This window comes from Dromiciops gliroides, chromosome 2 (assembly GCF_019393635.1).
Source record: "Dromiciops gliroides isolate mDroGli1 chromosome 2, mDroGli1.pri, whole genome shotgun sequence".
In the NCBI taxonomy this organism is placed as follows: Eukaryota; Metazoa; Chordata; class Mammalia; order Microbiotheria; family Microbiotheriidae; genus Dromiciops; species Dromiciops gliroides.
Genome location: NC_057862.1, coordinates 354093073 through 354114672, shown reverse-complemented (window position 1 = coordinate 354114672; position 21600 = coordinate 354093073). Strand labels below are relative to the sequence as shown.

Below are 21600 nucleotides of genomic sequence, written 5' to 3'. Positions count from 1 at the left end.
GCCTTTAATATCCATGAGGGAAGGATCTGTCAGTCAAATAAAAAAGGTTCCATAATCAAACTTCCATAAATTATGCACAAATGTCCAGTAAAATTAGATACAAACCTTTATCCCAACTTTCATACTAATATCACTCTAAATAGCCTGCTGTGATGGTGCATTTCCTACCCCCCACCCCCTGCTTCTCATTAAAATGTTCAGACCTCTGGGAATTTCATTGTTTTGTTGGGAGCCTCCTGTTCACGAAGCCCTGTTGGCAGCTATTGAAGAAGCCCTTTCATTTCAAATGCTCTAGAAATAGAATTGAATTGTTACTTGGTAAATGACGCTTTGGGGATTTTTTTCTTTCTATCTAGAAACTACCTCATGGCTTTTGAGGTTATTGGTATTAAATTATTTTCATGTTGATAATAGTAGAAAAACTGGGGCTACTTGCCTCATTCTCATTTCTACAACTTTTTTCATTCATCACTCTTCCCAGTGGGCAGCCTCATTTCCTGGGCTAATGCTTCTCTGCTTCCTGTCTGTGTGTGTGTGTATGTAAAATGTCTTCTATTTCAGAACAGACACAAGAGAGCATCCAGCGTTTTGAGCAGCGAGCAGGGCTGACAGATGCAGGATACACTCCGCATAAAGGCCTCACCACTGAAGAAGCTAAGTACCACCGTATGGCAGAGGCAGTCCATGTGAGTATGTAACACCTTGAATTATTTAGAAAATACTACATAAAAAAATACAATACAGGGGCAGCTAGGTAGTGCAGTGGATAGAGCACCGGCCCTGGATTCAGGAGGACCTGAGTTCAAATCCGGCCTCAGACACTTAACACTTACTAGCTGTGTGACCCTAGGCAAGTCACTTAACCCCAGTTGCCTCTCACACACACAACCCCCCCCCAAAAGAATACATAATTTCACATAACAAAATCTATTTCCAAAGTGTTTCAGTTTTTTTTTTTTAAAGTGAGGCAATTGGGGTTAAGTGACTTGCCCAGGGTCACATAGCTAGTAAGTGTTATATGTCTGAGGCCGGATTTGAACTCAGGTACTCCCGACTCCAGAGCTGGTGCTCTATCCACTGCGCCACCTAGCTGCCCCCAGTGTTTCAGTTTTTAACTCACAACTACCTTGTAAGGAATGTGGTGAAATGATCATTCTCATCTTGTGTAATATAGTCTTCCAGCATTTATTTTGCAGAATGCAGATTGACTTGAAGTCAATAGAGGAATATCATTTTGTTATACTTCCCCTTTCAGACTGAATTTGAAGTGTCAAAAAATCTGTTGCCACTGTCTCATCTCTTTCTAAATGAAATTGTTTTTTAGCTCCAGGTCATATTATGTGTCTTGGTACCAAGATTAAACATCCATTGCTAGTTTATCAGTGCAAAGTGGTGGATTCACAGGACTTCTGGCCAATTCAAGTATTATTGAATTATTGCATTATTAAGTGAATGATTTATTAAAACCAGATTTAGGGATCAACAAATCTTAGATAAAAATGTTGAACTTCTGAGTTTTCTATGATACTTGGAAAAGGAGAGGTGATTTATATGTGGAGCACAGTGGTGCTCCAGATTTGGTGGTACATTGTTTAGGAATGGAACCAAAGGAAACAGAAATTTTTCCTTTGGAAAAAGAAATGATGTTAGAACTTTGTAAAAAAAAGGTTTTATTTCTCTGATGTTTGAGCTGAAAGGTCTCCATGCGAGTCTTGTCCAGGAAAACAAGGGCTCCAATAGTAATCTCATTATTTGACTGATCTTCACCACTCTTGGCCATCTGGCTCTCTGGAAATGCCACCAGACTGCCAGCTAAGATGGCAGCAAGTCAAGTAAAGGAGCCTTTCCTTGCTTGACTTTAACCTGATTGTTTAGAACAGAGGGTAGGGAACTTTTTTCTCATTGAGTGCCACTGATGGAGAAGAGAAATTTATATAGAGCTACATACAAATAAAAATGCCCAACATGCCCCATTATAAATCTTTTTAACTCATCTACTTTAAAAATATAGATTATTTAATAAATTTCCATTTTACGTTATGAGTATCCAAGAGGCATTAACTCCATTGATTTCTACTCTAATCTCTCATTGTGTTATAGAGATGATCCTAGGGTCTTAAATGTAGTTCTAGAGAACTAAAAATTGGCAGGTCAGATGAAGCTCGAAGGGCTTCACGTGCAGAGTTGATGACATTGTCTGTTGTCCAGCCTTGCTCTTTACAGAAAATTCTGCATTCCTGGCCTTTACACTGTGTGTAATTTAAAATTCTAAATGTAGATTCTAATCTGTCCCCCCAGTTTGGGGAGAAACTGACTAAAATCACTGATAAACAAGTTTAGGTTTTTAAGGGTTTATTGAAAGATAGTAAAGAAAGAGAAAGATTGAGAACAGAATTCCTACAACCTGGCAATCCTCTTTCCTCAACTCCCCTGTGAAGTCCTCTCATCACCACGCTCAGGTCAGGAACCAAAAGAGATAGAGCCCCCTGCGCAGGCTCTCCTTCCTCCTTCTTGTCCCCTCCCAGAAATGGGAGGTTCTTCAAGCTGGTTGGTTGACTGGCCCGGAAGTTTAAAGTTTGTTAGCTTCTGAGAACCATGCTTTCTTAAGTACTCTCGAGTACCAGCCAGATGTGCTTAGAATCTAGTCAACTATAAGTCAGTCAGTAATCCAGTCAAGTCAGCCAGTAATCCACTCAGGTGGGCTCCTGAGTATCTGCCAAATCTCATCTATCACATTCCATTATCTTGACAACTGCATTCCTTTCTTACACTGTCTATCCATTCTTTCATTCCCCATATATACTAGGAGAAGGAGGAATAGATAGACTCATTGTTCTTCATTGTGCCTTAAGACTCTCTCTTAACCACCATCACCCTTTAGGTTATTTTATCCATTTTTAATGGATATTCCAATCCCACTATATCCCATTCCTAGTTGCAGTTATCATCTCAGGATTTTTGAACCTGGTTCTAGTCATCCTCTCTGAATAAGGAGGAAAGAAGCAATCTTCCTCTACCCCAAATTAAGTCTTCCTGTTAGAGGATTTCAGTAGACTTGTTAACATTCCCTCACACAACCTCTCCTTTCAGCACTGTCAGCCTCCTCAGCTTCCATTAGCTACACTTTTATTTTTACTCATTCAGTTACATTAGTAGTCCTACATTAGATCTCACTACCAGAACTCTGAAATTTTTCTCTCTGATCACACTCCCAATCCATAGGATCCTCTGCCTCTGTAGGTTCTGATTTTATTTTCCTTTGTCTTACAATATTTATTAGTAGATAAATTTATAGTCTGGACACTGTTACCTGATATGGAGGCCATATTTATGCCCTCCTGTTATTAATATCTTACTGCGTCTTTGATCTCATACCTCTTTGCCTTTGCATTGGCTGTCCCTTATACCTGTAATGCATTTTTTAAAAACTCACTCCTCAGTGCTTAGCTTTCTTTCTTTTTTTTTTTTTTTAAGGCTCAGGTGCTATCTTCTGCATAAAACCTTTCTGATCTTTTTTCGTTAATGAACTTTTCCTTCCTCAAATCATTTTGTATTTACTTATTTATGTGTGAGCTGTATCTCTAAGGAGAATGTAAACTCATCAAAGACAAGGGAAATGCCTGTTTTCATCTTTGTGTTTCCAGTGTTAGCATAGGACTTTGCACATAACACACATTTAAACATAGTTTAATCCAAGGCTCAAACCAGCTTACTGTGGAGAGTCACCATTAGAATTTGAAGGGAATTAATTTTTTTGGCTGCATCAAAGCTTGAAAATAGCCTTTAGAAAAATAAATTTATATTGCTATCTTGTTTTTATTATGTTCCCCACCCCTGAAAAATTAAGCATTTGAAAAAACAAGGAGAGGGGGCAGCTAGGTGGCGCTGTGGATAAAGCACTGGCCCTGGATTCAGGAGGACCTGAGTTCAAAGCCCGCCTTAGACACTTGACACTTACTAGCTGTGTGACCCTGGGTAAGTCACTTAACCCCAATTGCCTCACTAAAAAAAACCAAACAAAAAAAAAGGTAAACAGAGGAAAAAAAAAGTTACTCAATTAGGTTAAACTGTTTACATCCCTACACAGGAAGATAATACTCATAACTCTTAAGAATTGTAAATGTATTTGGGCAGAGAGAAGGACTTTACACAGAGGGTATAAATATAAATTGTCTTTGATGTGATGATACAAAGAAAATTAAGGGGTTAAAAAGGGAGTCTATGGGGAGGAGAGGAAAGGGGAGGTGGAATGGGGTGAATTATATGAAGAGGTGAAAAAAACCCTATTACAATAGAGGGAAAGAAAGGAGGGGTGAACATTGTTTCAACCCTACTCTCATTAGATTTGATTCAAAGAGAAAATAACATACATATATGTTCATTGGGATAAAGAAACTTAGCTCATTCTTTTAGGAAGCAAAAGGGGAAGGGAAAGGGTGGGGGGACTGATAGAAGGGAGGACAAAAGCAAGGGAGAAAAGGGTAAAGAAAAGAGAGAGGGGTGATAAAAAGGGAGGGCAGATTGGGGGAAGCAGGGGCGAGAAGCAAAATGTCAGTGAGGAGGAATAGGTTGAAAGAAGGGGGGAAAAGTACAAAGGGGGTAAATAGAATGGAGGGGAATAGACAGTAATAATAACTGTGAATGTGAATGGGATGAACTCTGCTATAAAACAGAAACAAATTGCAGAGTGGATTAAAAACCAGAATCCTACGATATGCTGTTTACAAGAAACACATTTGAAGCAGAAAGATACACACAGAGTAAAGGTAAAAGGCTGGAGCAGAATATATTATGCTTCAGCTAAAGTAAAAAAAGCAGGGGTAGCAATCCTTATCTCAGACAAAACAAAAGCAAAAATATATCTAATTAAAAGAGATAAGTAAGGAAACTACATCTTGCTAAAAGGTACTATAGATAATGAAGTAATATCAATATTAAATATGTATGCGCCAAGTGGTATAGCATCCAAATTCTTAGAGGAGAAGTTAAATGAGTTACAAGAGGAATTAGACAGTAATACTATACTAGTGGGGGATCTGAATCTCCCCCTCTCAGAATTAGATAAATCTAGCCGAAAAATAAATAAGAAAGAGGTGAATAGATTACTAGAAAAGTTAGACATGATAGATGTCTGGAGAAAACTGAATGGGGATAGAAAGGAATATACCTTTTTCTCAGCAGTACATGGCACATTTTCAAAAATTGACCATGTATTAGGGCACAAAAACATGACAGTCAAATGTAGAAAGGTAGAAATAGTAAATGCATCCTTCTTAGATCATGATGCAAATAAAAATTGCATGTAGGAAAGAGCCATGGAAAAGTAGAATGAAAATCAATTGGAAACTAAATAATTTCATTCTAAAGAATGGGTGGGTCAAACAACAAATCATAGAAACAATAACTATATCCAAGAAAATGACAATAATGAGACAACATACCAAAATCTATGGGATGCAGCCAAAGCAGTGCTTAGGGGAAAATTTATAGCTTTAAATGCTTACATGAATAAAAAAGAGAAAGAGGAGATTAATGAATTGGCCGTGCAAATTAAAAAGCTAGAAAAAGAACAAATTAGAAATCCGCAATTAGGAATGGCTGGACAAGTTGTGGCATATGAATACAATGGAATACTATTGTGCTGTAAGAAACGATGAACAGGAGGAGTTCAGAGAAACCTGGAGGGTCTTGCATGGGCTGATGATGAGTGAGATGAGCAGAACCAGAAGAACATTGTACACAGTATCATCAACATTGAATGTTGATCTACTGTGATGGACTATATTCTTCTCACCAATGCAATGGAAGAGAAGAGTTCCAGGGAACTCATGATAAAAGAGGATCTCCAAATCCAAGAAAAGAAAAAAAGACCTGTGGAGTATAGATGCTGAATGAACCATACTATTTCTTTTGGTTTTGGTGCTGTTTTTTCTATTTTGAGGTTTTTCATCATTGCTCTGATTTTTCTCTTATAACATGACTAATGCAGAAATAGGATTAATGTTATTGTGTGTGTGTGTGTGTGTGTGTGTATAAAACCTATATCAGATTGCCTGCTGTCTAGTGGAGGGGTGAGGGAGGGGAGAGAGGGAGAAAAATCTGAAATCTATCTTTACATGTAATGGAAAAAAAAAAGAAATCCCCAATTAGATACTAAACTAGAGATCCTGAAAATTAAAGGAGAAATTAATAAGATTGAAAGCAAAAAAACTATAGAATTAATTAATAAAACTAAGAGCTGGTTTTATGAAAAAACCAATAAAATAGGTAAAATATTGGTTAATTTGATTAAAAAAAAGAAAACCAAATTACCAGTATCAAAAATGAAAAAGGTGATGTGAAGTAGAAATTAAATCAGTAATTAGGAATTATTTTGCCTAACTGTATGCCAATAAATTTGATAATCTAAATGAAATGGATGAATATTTACAAAAATACAAGCTGCCCAGGTTAACTGAAGAGGAAATAAAATCCTTAAATAAACCCATATTAGAAAAAGAAATTGAACAAGCCATTAATGAACTCCCTAAGAAAAAATCCCCAGGGCCAGATGGGTTTACAGGTGAATTTTACCAAACATTTAAAGAACAATTCCAATATTATACAAATTATTTGGAAAAATAGGTGAAGAAGGAGTTCTACCAAATTCATTTTATGACACAAATATGGTAGTGATACCAAAACCAGGCAAAGCAAAAACAGAGAAAGAAAATATATAGACCAATTTCCCTAAAGAATATATATATATTTATTTATTTTTTAGTGAGGCAATTGGGGTTGAGTGACTTGCCCAGGGTCACACAGCTAGTAAGTGTTAAGTGTCTGAGGCCATATTTGAACTCAGGTCCTCCTGACTCCAGGACCAGTACTCTATCCACTGCACCACCTAGCTGCCCCTCCCTAATGAATATTGATGCTAAAATCTTAAATAAGATATTAGCAAGGAGATTACAGCAAGTGATCACCAGGAAAAGATGCCTGGGGGCAGCTAGGTGGTGCAGTGGATAAAACACAGGACCTGAGTTCAAATTTGGCTTCAGACACTTCACACTTACTATCTGTGTGACCCTGGGCAAGTCACTTAACCCTCGTTGCCCCCTTCTCCCCCAAAAAAGATATCTAGATGGCATAATAGCAAGAAGAAATGTAGCCAAGTTTTCTCCCCTTTAATGCTTCCACAGATATCAAGAAAAGGTCCCAGAGTGGGGCTTGACTGTGCAGGATGCAGGAATAGAGTACTAGTTGGCAGTTCTGTAACTGACATATCCAGTTCTGAGTCACAGATTGGGGGCAGCCTGAGGTGAAGAGCTGTGCCTAGGGTTGAAGTACCATAGTGATGGGTGACCATGGCCTCTACTCCAGACTCTGTATAGAGCAAGAAGGAAGCTCAGAAATAAGTTGTAGCTATGTGTCTCTGACCCTCAGAATAGAGCCCTGTCTAAAGAGAGCAGAAATCCCAAACCAAAGGGTAGCCTGCAGTTGTCATTCCAAACCAGGAGAGTTTTCCAACTGGTTGATAGAGGCCAAGTTCATCAGTCTACTGGAGCTCCAACCTGTGGCAGGGGGGAGCACAGATGAGGATCTTGTAGAGTTCATCCCGGAAGGTGAATGATCAGACTTTGCCCTGGATCAGACCACTTTGGGAACGCTGTTCCTAAGATCTTGGAGAACATTTATATATTCCTTACTCCAAGAAAGCATTAGCAAGATCCAAGACCATTTATCCTTTGACCATTTATCAACTGGGGAATGACTTGGAAGCATACTTTTAAAAAATTTTATTTTTCTTGAGGGCTATTTTTTAATTTTTGGTTTCCTTTTTTCCACAATATTACTAAAAAATTATGGTATGCGAATGCAATGGAATACTATTTTGCTGTAAGAAATGATGAAAGGTATTATTTCAGAAAAATTAGAGAAGAAACTGATATAGAGTGAAGTGAGCAGATTCAAGAGAACATTTTGTATAGTAACAACATTATTATAAAGACAGAATTAGGGATATTGTTCAACACAATGACCAATCAATTACAGAAGACTTTTGATAAAACTGCTACCCATCTCCTCACAGGTAATGGACTCATTGCAGTTTGAGACAATTTTCTTTTTGGATATGGCCAGTGTGGAAATTTATTTTGCTTGACTGTTTTTTTTTTCCTTTCTCAATAGGGGTGGGAGTTAATAGTTGATATAAAAAATAGCAATCAGGGGCAGCTAGGTGGCGCAGTGGACATAGCACTGGCCCTGGAGTCAGGAGTACCTGAGTTCAAATCCGGCCTCAGACATTTAACACAATAGCTGTGTGACCCTGGGCTAGTCACTTAACCCCAATTGCCTCACTTAAAAAAAAAAAAAAGCAATCAGGGCAGCAAGGTGGCACAGTGGATAAAGCACCGGCCCTGGATTCAGGAGGACCAGGATCAAATGTGACCTCAGACACTTGACACTTAACTAGCTGTGTGACCTTGGGCAAGTTACTTAACCCTCATTGCCTCGCAAAAAAAAAAAAAAAAAGAAAGTAAAAAATAACGGAAAATAACAAATGCTTGTGGATTGTCTCAGACTGAGTTGTCTTTAATATTGTTACATTCTGCTCACTTCACTCTGAAGGATGCAATTTTTTGGGGGCTCAGGCACTTTATCTCACTATAACTTTTTTCTTTTTTGAGACCTTACAGATCATTTAATCCAACACTCATTTAAAGATGGGACCAAGAGGAAACAAGTTACCATGGTCACAATAAATTTTTATAGGATTCCATTCTGGTTTGTTGCAGTATAAAATACTCACAGCCTAATATAAAAAGCCATAAAAACACTGGGTAATGTTAAGATCAACTTTCAGATTACAATAGTCAGCAAGGTAGACTATAATTTAGGAATTAACAATCCAACAGATAGAAAGTGGAACAAAAGCAATGATTTCAGTCAAGCAATCCTGACTGGTCACTTCTTTTTTTGATCTTATATTAGTGATATGCCAGTCAAGCCTCTTTCCCTAAAACATGCACTGGACATGGGTCCTAAGCCACAATCTTTGTGAGACAAAACAAGGGTACACACATCAAAGCAGTCAGCATGAGGGAAGAGTATACCATTTGAGAATACCAGAGACATGGGGCAGCTAGGTGGTGTAGTGGATAGAGCACCGGCCCTGGAGTCAGGAGTACCTGAGTTCAAATCCGGCCTCAGACACTTAACACTTGCTGGCTGTGTGACCCTGGGCAAGTTGCTTAACCCCAATTGCCTCACTAAAAAAAAAAAAAAAGAAAAAAAAGAAAAAAAAAAGAGAATACCAGAGACAAACAGATCATCGTGACACTTTTATTGACAAAAATAATCCAACAAACGATATTCACAGACACTGACCACGGCGACCACCCTTTCTGTGAGTGCTGTCAGAGGAGATTGGAATGACATCTTCAATCCGCCTGAACTTCATTCCAGAATGTGCCAGGGCTCTCAGGGCTGACTGTGTACCAGGGCCAGGTGTCTTAGTCCTATTTCCCCCTGTGGCCCGAAGTTTGATGTGAAGGGCAGTGATGCCTAGTTCTTTACATCTCTGGGCAACGTCCTGAGCGGCCAACATAGCAGCATAGGGAGAAGATTCATCTCTGTCAGCCTTGACCTTCATCCCACTAGTCACTCAGCAGATGGTTTCTTTGCCAGAGAGATCAGTCACATGGACAAAGGTATTATTGAAGGAAGCAAAAATATGACAGACACCAAACGCATTCTCTCCCTCTGCAACTTGAGGTCCAAGGCTGATGACCTGCTCTTCCTTCTTTTCCTTCCCCTTGCGAGGTGCCATTCCATTTCTGCTCCTTCATTTGGGCCGCCAACACCGGAAAGCCACTATAACTTTTTAAAACTTATTTTGCCCCCTATTTATCAAGTGTTTATTTTTTCTCTTTCTCACCTCCAAACTTAGTGGCAGAAAAAAATGATACCCCAACCCCAATGAAAAAATGTGCACAATCTTGCAAGACTAGATTGGCCATATCCAAAAATGTATATATCTTCTTTGGTATATTTAGTAAGTCATCTCTCTGTTAGAACCACTTTTATTTTTTTGGGTCAGATGTCCTAGATGTTATGTATAGCATGTTTCAGGCACAAATATTGATAGCGTTGTTTCCTCCTGGGTTATGTGTTATTTTGTATCTTTAAACACCATTGCATATTCTATAATTTGCAATTATATAGCTTCATCAGGACAATATTTATTTTAGAGACCCTTTTGTGTTAGGGATCAGTTTACATTTATTTATTTATTTATCTATCTATTTATCTATTTATTTTTTGGTGAGGCAATTGGGGTTAAGTGACTTGCCTAGGGTTACACAGCTAGTAAGTGTTAAGTGTCTGAGGCCGGATTTGAACTCAGGTCCTCCTGACTCCAGGGCCAGTGCTTTATCCACTGTGCCACCTAGCTGCCCCTACATTCATTTAAGCTATTTTATTTTATTTTATTTCTTAAGTGAAATCTAGCCCATTTTTTTAAATTAGAAGTTTACTTGTTGGATACATGTGTATAAGTGTAGGATACATCTGTCTGCCTATCCGTCCATCCATCCATCTATCCACTAATGAATTAACCAGCCCCACTGCATGTCAGTCTAAGTAATGTACAATAGCATTTTTTGCTACCTGGATTGCTAGACTTATCTATTGAGTGACCATGGATCTTTTTGAGGCATTGTTACAGTTTATATGGAGTACTTCTTTTTGGACTTTGTGTAGCATATCCTCCATGACAGTAGAACACACCTTTGGTGAACATTTCTTTCCCTGTTTTATGACTTTTTGGATGCAGAGGATCACTGAGCAAAACTATGTCTGATTGCAGCCATCATAGAATCTTAGGTCATTACATTGTAAGTGCTTAGGAGACATGCAGTGGGAATTCAAATGGATATGTCCTATGCTACTTCTAAACCAACTCCTTTTTCTGATTCAAACCTGGTACTCTTTGGGTACTTAGTGACATTCTGGCTTCAGCAGCTTTTTTTCTTTTTCTTTTTAAATTTATGATTTCGCCGGGCATGGTGGCACGCGCCTGTAGTCCTAGCTACTCGGGAGGCTGAGACTGGAGGATCTCTTGAGCCCAGGAGTTCTGGGCTGCCATGTGCTATGCCGATTTGGTGTGCGCACTAAGTTCGGCATCAATATGGTGACCCCCTAGGAACAGGGGACCATCAGGTTGCCTAAGGAGGGGTGAACCAGCCCAGGTCGGAAATGGAGCAGGTCAAATTTGTGATTTCCTTCCTATAAGGAAGCTATTTCTACTAATGCAGTTCAGCCAGTTCTGTGCAACTTCTAGTCTTAGAAGATTATCTAATGCCTTATGTGAGTGGCCCAGGGTCATTCAGCTAGTATATGTCAGAAGTGGGACAGAAACCAAGGTCTTTAGCTTCGAGGACAGTTCTCTATCTATAATGACAAAATTGCCCTTTTTTTGGGGGGGGGGTTGGGTTTTTTTGGGGTTTTTTGGCGGGGCAATGGGGGTTAAGTGACTTGCCCAGGGTCACACAGCTAGTAAGTGTCAAGTGTCCGAGGTTGAATTTGAACTCAGGTACTCCTGAATCCAGGGCCGGTGCTTTATCCACTACGTCACCTAGCTGCCCCCCCCGCCTTTTTTTTGAAGTATTTTATTATTTTCCAGTTACATGTAGAGATAGTTTTCAACATTTGTTTATATAAGATTTCCAATTTCAAATTTTTCTCCCTCCCTCCCCCTCTCCCCTAGACAGCAGGCAATCTGATATAGGTTATATGTATATAATAACATTAAACATATTTCTGCCTTAGTCATGCCATAAGAGAAGAATCAAAGCAAAAAGGAAAAACCTCAAAAAAGAAAAACAACAGCACCAAAGACAAAAGAAATAGTATGGTCCAATCAGCATCCATATTCCACAGTTCCTTTTTTTTTTTTTCCCCTGGATTTGGAGAGCCTTTTCCATCATGAGGTCCTTTGGAACTTTCTTGTACCGTTGGATTGGTGAGAAGAATATAGTCTATCACAGTTGATCAACACACAATGTTGATGATACTATGTATAATGTTCTTCTGGTTCTGCTCATCTCACTCATCATCAGTTCATCCAAGTCCTTCCAGGTTTCTCTGAACTCCACCTGCTTATCGTTTCTTACAGCATAACCTTCATATACCACAACTTGTTCAGCCATTCCCCAATTGATGGGCAACCTCATAATTTCCAGTTCCTTGCCACCACAAAAAAGAGCAGCTATAAATATTTTTGTACATGTGGGTCCTTTTCCCTTTTTTATGATCTCTTTGGGAAAAACACCCCAAAGTGATATTGCTGAGTCAAGGGGTATGCACAGCTTTATAGCCCTTTGGGCATAATTCCAAATTGCTCTCCAGAATGGTTGGATCAGTTCACAGCTCCACCAACAATGCATTAGTGTTCCAATTTTTCCACAGCTTCTCCAACATTTATTATTTTCCTTTTTTGTCATATTAACCAATCTGATAGGTGTGAGGTGGTACCTCAGAGTTGTTTTAATTTACATCTCTCTAATCAATAGTGATTTAGAGCATTTTTTCATATGGCAATAGATAGCTTTGATTTCTTCATCAGAAAAGTGCCTGTTCATATCCTTTGACCATTTCTCAATTGGGGAATGACTTGGATTCTTATAAATTTGATTTAGTTCCCTATATATTTTAGAAATGAGGCCTCTATCAGAAGTACTGGCCATAAAAATCGTTTCTCAGCTTTCTGCCTCCCTTCTGACAAATTGCCTTTTTACAACATTAGTTGGTGCTTTAGTTCTTAACCAATTCGTAGGACTGGGTGAACTGGTATCTTGGCATGCAATTAAATATTTTACCCCTGTGACCCTTGTCCCAGCTCAGCTGTTATGCCCACTTCCTTTCTCATGAGTAGTACTTTGTTCCCTGCAATTGTCCCTTTATAGTTGTATAACTTATTACTCATACAGTAATAATAGCATTTAATTTCTTCTGGGAGCAAAGGGTTATTTTATTTCATCATGAGCTCACCTAAAGTAGCATTTTGTGCTTGGAATGCATAGGATCTAAAACTGGAAGAGGCCTTGGAGATTACATAGCCCAACTTCCTTATTTTATAGATAAGAAAACTGAGACCAGAGACTAAGGAACTTGCTTAAGGTTACATATGTGGTAAGGAGAGCTGGAATCTAAAGGTAGCTGCTTGCGCTCCAAATTCAGTGCCTTTGCACTATCCAGAAAATTAGAAATTGGTGCTTTGTTAAATTTTATCTTTTTTTTTTTTTTTTTTTTTTTTTTTTTTAGTGAGGCAATTGGGGTTAAGTGACTTGCCCAGGGTCGCACAGCTAGTAAGTGTTAAGTGTTTGAGGCCGGATTTGAACTCAGGTACTCCTGACTCCAGGGTGGGTGCTCTATCCACTGCGCCACCTAGCTGCCCCTAAATTTTTCTTTCTTTCTTTCTTTCTTTTTTTTTTTGTGGCCAATGGAGGTTAAGTGACTTGCTCAGGGTCACACAGCTAGTAAGTGTCAAGTTTCTGAGGCTGGATTTAAACTCAGGTACTCCTGAATCCAGGGCCAGTGCTTTATCCACTGTGCCACCTAGCTGCCCCCTATCATATTCATTTCTAAATATATACGGTGAGCCTCCCCCTTTAACAAAGATTTTTTTAACATTTAGGTACATATCAACTACTTTCTGTGCCTCCAAGAAAGGAAGTCCTGCGTGTTCTCAACTCTTCCCTGGGACCAAGACTGGTCATTATAGTTACATAGTATTCAAGTTTTATTTTATCGTTCTTCCTGTTTATGTTATTGTAGTCACTGTGTATGTTGTTTTTATGTTCTGATTTATCCTGTATGAGTTCCATTCTATTAGTTCATACATCTTTTCATGTTCCTCTGAATTCTTTATGGTTCCAGTACAGTCAATTGGATTCATATACTGTAAATGGTAGCCTCTTGTTTATTCCTTTTTATTCATTGTGACTGGTTATAAGAAAAATTTTGATTTGTGTTTTCTCATTCTGAAGGACCAAACACATTAGGGGAATAACCCTTATCATTCAGCCACATTAGTGAATCTAAGTGAATCAGTCCAGAAGCCTTACTCTTTGGGGGACATGTGACAGGAACTCTTGCTTTTTTAGCTAATAAAACAGCTTTTAAAAATAACCCTGTAAGGCAGGTCATGCAAATGTTTTCTTCATCTTAGAGGAAACTAAAAGTGATTTGCTTGAATTCAAACATTATAAACAGGAATTTATTTCAGGCTTCATGACTTCAAGTGCAGGACTCTTTCTAATATACCACGTTGTCTCTTGCAATGCTGTTCCCTTAATGAATGTTCTTGGGAAATGCTTTCCAAGAATCTTTTTAATTTGGGCTTAGATGCATTTTCTTTTTTTCAAATACTTTCCTGTTTGGAAGTATACATTTTTATTCAGTCTCCTAAATTGTGACTATAACCCTGAACCTCCTTCTTGGTTAGCATCCCCCTCCCCATCCTGGACACTTTTCACCTGGTTCTGTTTAATTGCATTGTGCAATGTTTGTTTTCATCCTTGGGATGTTTTTTGTTGCATTTTATCAGTGTGAAGTATTCTTTGGTTTTGAACTACTTCCTGTCTCAATTATACCTTTTGCCTCTCTACTCCACCTGTTTCAGCAAACTGTGTATGCAACTGTACAGTAGAGAAACTTGCTATTGGTGCCCAGACTTTGAATAATTGCTTCTGTGGCAGTACTAGAACTTTATTTTATAGACTTAAAACTTAACATTTTTTGTTCTTAAATGCTGTAACATTGCCTTTGCATAGAATGAGTTAGATACCTCATAAAGACTTGGTTAATTGTTTGGCATATGTAATGACAACCCTCATTTCTGTAGTACTTTAAGACTTTAAAATGTTTCTTATTTTAGTTTTGAGTTCCAATTTTGTGGGGGGGGGCGGGGGGAAATGAGGGTTAAGTGACTTGCCCAGGGTCACACATCTGGTAAGTGTCAAGTGTCTGAGGCCAGATTTGAACTCAGGTTCTCCTGAATCCAGGGCCGCTGCTTTATCTACTGTGCCACCTAGCTGTCCCAAAATGTTTCTTATTTTAAATAAAGTTTTAAGAATAACTGATATCTACTGTTTTGTATTGCTTAAATTTCCCATTGTATTGTTCCACATTCTATACCCAGAGAGCCTTCCAATATAACCAAAATTAAAAAAAAAAAGGAACAAGATGAGAAGATACCCCTTCTTCACTTCTCTCTTAGAGGAGAAAGAAAAAGAGGATAAAAAGTTATCCTACTTAATTCCTTTGCAAAGGATGTGGAAAGTTACATATATTTTCAGACTTTTTAAAGTGTGCTAATTGTTTTTTTCTGACGTTTCCTCCCTCTTCTTCCTCTTTTTTTCCCCTTAAAAATAATTATTTTTATGAGATGGCTCTGAGACAGGGGAAGAGGAGGGGATGCTGGGGGAAATTCTGGTGATGTTAGAAGATAACAAGGAAAACTTATTTTAAAAAGAGAAAAAAATTAGCAAAACCAATCAATATATGGCAAAAAAATCTGACCATATATATAGCCTTCAACATCCAAGGGCACACCTCTGCAGAGGAGTGGAGAGAGATGTCTTCTTATGGCTCAGTTTGTATTACCTCATTACAAATCTAATTCTTTATGAAAACTTGGAAGAAGATGATGTAAGCACTAAGATCCCTATTTTAAGGATAAGGAAATAGAGGCTCAGGAGAGGTAGAATATGTAGCATAAAAAACAGTAGATTTGGAGTCAGCCCTGGGATCTTGCCTCTGCTCTTATTGCCTGTGACCAGAGTGCCCAGAGACAAATCATTTCGCTTCTCATAGACTTAGTTTCTCATCTATTTAGAGAAGGGAGTTGGATTGGAAGACCTCTGAGCTATCTTCCAGCTCTGAATCTTAGGGTCCTGTGGAGGGGAGATGATCTGCCCAAAGTTGTACAGTAAGTGGTAGAACTGGAATTGGAACTCAGGTTCTTTGATTTGCAGTGCAATGCTCTTTCCCTTACTCCATCAACTTAAGATGAGTAGGGGGTGGGAAGTAAGCAAAGAAAGTTCTATGTTATTTCAGACCATAATTCCCCATGTGGACTTTGAACCAAGCTATCAGCTCATATGTCTTTCATAAGCTTATAAGTTGGTGTGAATTTTCTGAAAGGCTTGTTTTTTCCCCCCTTTCAAACAGAAATTGAAGTTGCAAAATGGAGAAATGACAAAAGAAGATAGACTGACTGCTTCAACCCAGTCCACCCCAAGTAGTACACCCCATTCTTCTCCCAAGCAAAAGCCCAGGTATGCTGATTTCTTAGGACCTCTCTCCACAACACCATCCCCACAGCTTTCAAAGCTCGCGTTAGTCTCATTTTGGACTGTAAGAGCTTGCTATAAACAATAATGGCTATTTATATAGCTCTTCAAGGTTCATGAAACACTTTAACTTATGTTATCTCATTGGACCTTCACAACAAACCTGTGAAGGTAGGTGCTTTTATTCCACTCTAGAGATGAGAAAATTGAGGCTGAGGTGTTAAGTGACTTGCCCTGGTAAGTTTTTACTAGCTTTATTTAAAAATTTATGCTCAGGTCTTCCTGAGTACTCCAAACCTAGCCCTCTATCCACTATGCTATGTAGCTGATATCTAAATCTTCCTCATTTTGATGGCAGGTCATACTTCCTGCACTTGGCATTGGTGTTACATCTTACTCATATAGTCCTATACAGATTTCAGATGAATAGATAACATTTGGAAGGGAAGCTATATAGCATTATATTACAGAATGTGGATATAGGCATACCCTGCATAAGGTTTTAATTAGATCTTTTGCAAGCCCATTGTGAGGTAGATTATTATGAGGGGAATGAGTGCCACAGGAATACCACAATGACATCATGCTTTCTTACTTTTTTGTGGGGTTGGGTTATATATTGATCATGTATCTTCTGAAGATACTTGATTTGTGCTGGGGGTGACTGGAGGTGTCAGAAATGCTTAAGCTTTAGTTAGGTCTTACCAAGCTGGGAAAATCTTCTTGGACTGTAATGCCTCTTGTGTTTTAGGTAAGAAAGGGGGGGATGCTTATTACTGTGATGACTTCTTTTTTTAGTGATGCAATTGGGGTTAAGTGACTTGCCCAGGGTCACACAGCTAGTAAGTGTTAAGTGTCTGAGGCCAGTTTTGAACTCAGGTCCTCTTGACTCCAGGGCCGGTGCTTTATCCACTGTGCCACCTAGCTGCCCCTTCCCCTACCGTGATGACTTCCTACAAGAGAAGGGCTCAGAAAAATGACTGTGGCCTTGGAGTTATGGCAACACTAAGGGCACACCTGTGATTGGAAGGTGGCAGTGAGCCATGATTTCCATATTATAATTCTTCCCTTGGAAGTTTCTGATCTTTAGATGCCATTGGTCACTAAAGGTATGATTTTAGAGGCTTTTCTGTGGTGGTTCTTGTGTGCCTTATGGACTTTGCTTTTTCCTTCCAGAGGCTGGTTTACTCATGGATCTTCTACTTCCTTACCTGGCCTAGATGTCAGCAGCATGGACTCTGGAAATACAGATAGAGACAAGCCCTCATCTGAAAAATGGAGCCTTTTTGGACCAAGAACCCTCCAGAAATCTGACTCAGGTATTGTGTTGGGGGGGGGGGGGGTCACTTTTTTTTTTTTTTTGGCAGGGCATTGAGCCCAGGGTCACTCAGCTAGTAAGTGTCAAGTGTCTGAGGCCGGATTTCAACTCAGGGAGTCCTGAATCCAGGGCCGGTACTTTATCCACTGTGCCACCTAGCTGCCCCAGGGGTCACTTTTAAGAGCTTTTTTGGGATAAGAAAGAGGAAACCTACATAGCTAAGAGAGGTGGTGCTGGCTCCCTGGATTGTTCCCATTCCAACACTGCTCAGAGTCCCTCATTTGCTTTGGCAGTAACATTAACCAGTTACTTAATAGTTGCCATTTATATAGCACTTATGTTATTGCTTAAGACCCAAAGGGCCATAGAATTAAGGACTGGAAGGAAACCTTAGAGAAGATCGAAACCTCATTTTATGTATTGAGAAACTGAGGCTGGTAGTGTCATTTACCCAAGATTGCACAGGTCACTGTAGCAGAGCTGGGATTCACACTCAGGTCTCCTCATCTAATGCCTTTTCTGCTGCACCATACTGCCCCTCAGACACTCAGGTGTTGAAAAACAGCAGATCTCTTTGCTCACCAGTGTAGCTGAATCTACTTGAATTCCAGTTTCTAAGGATTTTGGATTGTTTAAAACAGGTCCACCCTGGGTGGGGCAGCAGTGTGAGGGATGGAGGTGGTGAATGTGAAAATTTTTTTGGTTTCTATTTATTTAAATTTTTTTCCAGTTACATGTAAAGGTAGTTTTCAACTTTCATTTTTATAAAAGTTAGTTTCAAATTTTTCTCCTTCCCTCCCTTTCCTCCCCTCTCCACAAGACAGCAACCAATCTTGTGACATAGGTTATATATGTACACTCTACAAGTGCTTTTTTTTTGTTTTTTAGTGAAAATTTGTTTTGAAGCAATTAAGTTTGTGAAAGGGGAAGAGAATAAGCATTTACATAGTACTGACTTTGTGCCAGACACTGTACTAAGCACTTTATAAATATTCTCTCATTTGATCCTCACAACAATCCTGAGAAGCAGGTGCTATTATTAATCTCCATTTTATAGTTGTGAGGAAACTGGCAAACAGCTTAAGTGACTTGCCTACAGTCACACAGCTGGTAAGCATCTGAGGTCATATTAGAACTCAGATCTTCCTGACTCTGGGCCCAGAATACATTGACAGTAGGTGTTAACTACTTATAAAAGGGATTTTGATATATAATATGATATATAATAAAAGCTTCAATAACTTAGATTTCTTCAGGGTTTTAGGTTTTTATGGCATGATTTTCTTCAGTGTTATAATGTATCAGTGTAGTGGTTTATAGTTTGGGATTTGTAGTTGGGAAAATGGAGACCTAAAGGTAAAATGACTAGCTCCAGTCAGAAAGCTAGCTAGTCAAGACTTCAACTTGGATCTCAGGACTCCCAAGGACAGTGCTCTTTCCACTAACCAGTATCATGCCATGGGAAAGAGCAGTAGGTTTTTTTGTTTTGGTAAGGCAACTGGGGTTAAGTGACATGCCCAGGGTCACACAGCTTGTAAGTGTCAAGTGTCTGAGGCTGGATTTGAACTCAGGTCCTCCTGAATCCAGGGCCAGTGCTCTATCCACTGCGCCACCTAACTACCCCAGAGCAGTAGATTTTGAGTTGGGAATTTGGTTTTCTAGTTTTACCTATATATACCAATTAGTTGTGACCATGGGCAAATATTACCTTGCTTTGAGTCTTAGTTCATCTGTCAAATGGGGAATTTTCTTTCCTTGATTACAAGGTTGTTAATGGTAATAGGAATGTTAAAATGCTTCCTGGACACTGGTGGGGGTGGGATGTGTATCCTTTAAAAAATGTGGAGTAGGTAGGAGATAATGTGGTCTAAACTCCTACTTAGTATGTTACTTATATTAAAATATGGTCATAAAGGGACACTGCTGAGGAAAAGGCTACTTACTTATGCTAGTACCTTACTCCATTGTATTGTTCAGTAGGCCCTCCCACTCCCACCCCCACCCCCAGCACTTACCTTAGTTGTGGAATGTTGGGGAGTTATTCACCATGATATATAATTGATCCCCAAGGACCCTTTCAACTCTAAGCTTCTATGGCACTTTCCAAGATTGTTTCTGAATTAGTTTTCTGAATCAAACTTGTGAATGTGTAGATAGCTTTAATTGTGACCCAGCACAATTTGTTTTTGTCTTAGGCTTCTAACCTCAGAAATGGAAATAATCTGTCTTCTGTGGCTTTACTTACTCAGGTTTCAGTGTCCAGTCATACAAAGGTACTCAGAAGCCATCACCAATGGAGCTCATTCGGGTTCAGGCTACTAAAATTGCAGAAGACCCAGCAGCCTTAAAGCCACCTAAAATGGACCTTCCAGCGATGGAAGGAAAGAAACAACCTTCACGGACCCATAACCTCAAACCAAGGGACATGAATGTGTTGACTCCTACAGGGTTCTAAAGCTTCCTTTTCATGTGAGCGAAGTTGCTTTCCCTGGTGAACCACTGCTATGTAGAGAGGGTATCTTAGACTTTTCTTTCTTCCCATCAACCTTGCACTTAACATAGGAAAGATGTCATCCATTTACAATTCTGCTGAGGATAATATTCCTGCTGATTATTTAAATATTTGTAGCAAAGCCTGAATCTTTCTAATGCAGGAAGACCTATTCTGTAATGTCCCAAAGTTGATCTGAATAACTTCTCAAAGTACAGTTGATCACAGCCAGCTACTGATCTATAGAGCTAGATTGCAGGGGACAAGGAAAATAATTAAAATCTAGTAGACTTTGTTCTGCATATTTATCCAAGATAAATATTTGTTTGGTGGTTCTTTTCTTTGATAAAGAACATTACTATTTTCCATCTTAGTTGCTGGAGCTAACAGCTTCTTCTTAGAGAACACTCCTACTCTAGAATCAAGGCACTAGTTGAGGAGCCTAGTTTCTTGGTCCCTTCCTGGCCAAGAATAGAGAGACAGTAGCTAACAGGGAAATGTTTGTTGGAAGTGGAAGCTGCTGTTTCCCTGTGACACTTAACTTACATAAAAGATACTTAAAAGGTTCTTTGGTTAAGGGCTTGAAGCAGAAGATTTGGTCTGTTCCTGCCCTACAGTGGCCTTTTCTTTTTGGAAAGATTGAAAAGACCAAAGGCTAAGGATTTTGGTTTGTGACTGAATGGTGAAATCATTGTTGGCTCCAGTAGATGAGTTGTGGTATTTGTTCACTTTAGCAATAGTTAGCATGCTCAACTCATCTACTAATAACTGATTCTGTTAAATTCTTAAGGGAGATTCTGTGCAATGTTTTGTGCTGTAGAGGAACGGCTGAAATAACTTATTTTTTAAAAACGTGAAAACTCAAGGAAGCTCAGTATGTCTTCAGTGATCTGACATAAATTATCCTGTGACCTTTAACCTCTCCCAAGCATTGGCCTGAATCTTTTCTTACTAGAAAAAGTTGAGCTGCCAGGAGAAATAAAATTGAGAACTCAAAACAAAACAAAACTGAATCATCCTTTTGGTGGTCCCCTCACTAAAGAAGTGATTTACATCTCTGTGCTCTCATTTTTAGAAGCCTATTTCATCACTGTCTCCTTCTTCTTGGTTTTGTTTTGTTGAGTGCTCCCTAAAATGCTCTGAGGAAGAAACACAGTACCCAAGAAATCTTGGGCCCTTGTATTTCATGTGTATGTACTATTCCTTTTTAATGTGCTGACCTTGATTTGAGAATAAAATTCTCTGGATTGTAGGTGGTTTTTGAAAGGGGAGAAAAATAGTAGCAGTAGGGGAAGATGGTGATCCTGCAGTTCATAATTTCTTTGTGCCAAAGAGTAATGGGGAACACAGAATTTATATTGAGGACCTTAAATTAGACTATACTTAGTTAGGAATAGTGCTAAGAAAGCTTTAGCGTAGAAAGTAAAGTTCCTTAAAAAAAATTCTACACATGA

General features: G+C 39.0%; 1 protein-coding gene and 1 pseudogene across 3 annotated transcripts in view; one reads left to right on the top strand and one right to left on the bottom strand.

Moving 5' to 3' along the window:
- Positions 1-21412, top strand: part of KIAA1191 (KIAA1191 ortholog) — a 46016-nt gene extending 24604 nt beyond the window's left edge. For all 3 annotated transcript variants that reach the window (XM_043988117.1, XM_043988116.1, XM_043988115.1), the window contains 4 exons: positions 562-686; positions 16216-16322; positions 17514-17656; positions 19905-21412. In XM_043988117.1, coding sequence (XP_043844052.1) covers positions 562-686; positions 16216-16322; positions 17514-17656; positions 19905-20110 — 581 coding nt within the window. In that variant the 3' untranslated portion in view covers positions 20111-21412. The remainder of the gene's footprint in view (positions 1-561; positions 687-16215; positions 16323-17513; positions 17657-19904) is intronic.
- On the bottom strand, positions 9341-9811 carry LOC122743278 (annotated as a pseudogene).
- Positions 21413-21600: the final 188 nt, after the last annotated feature.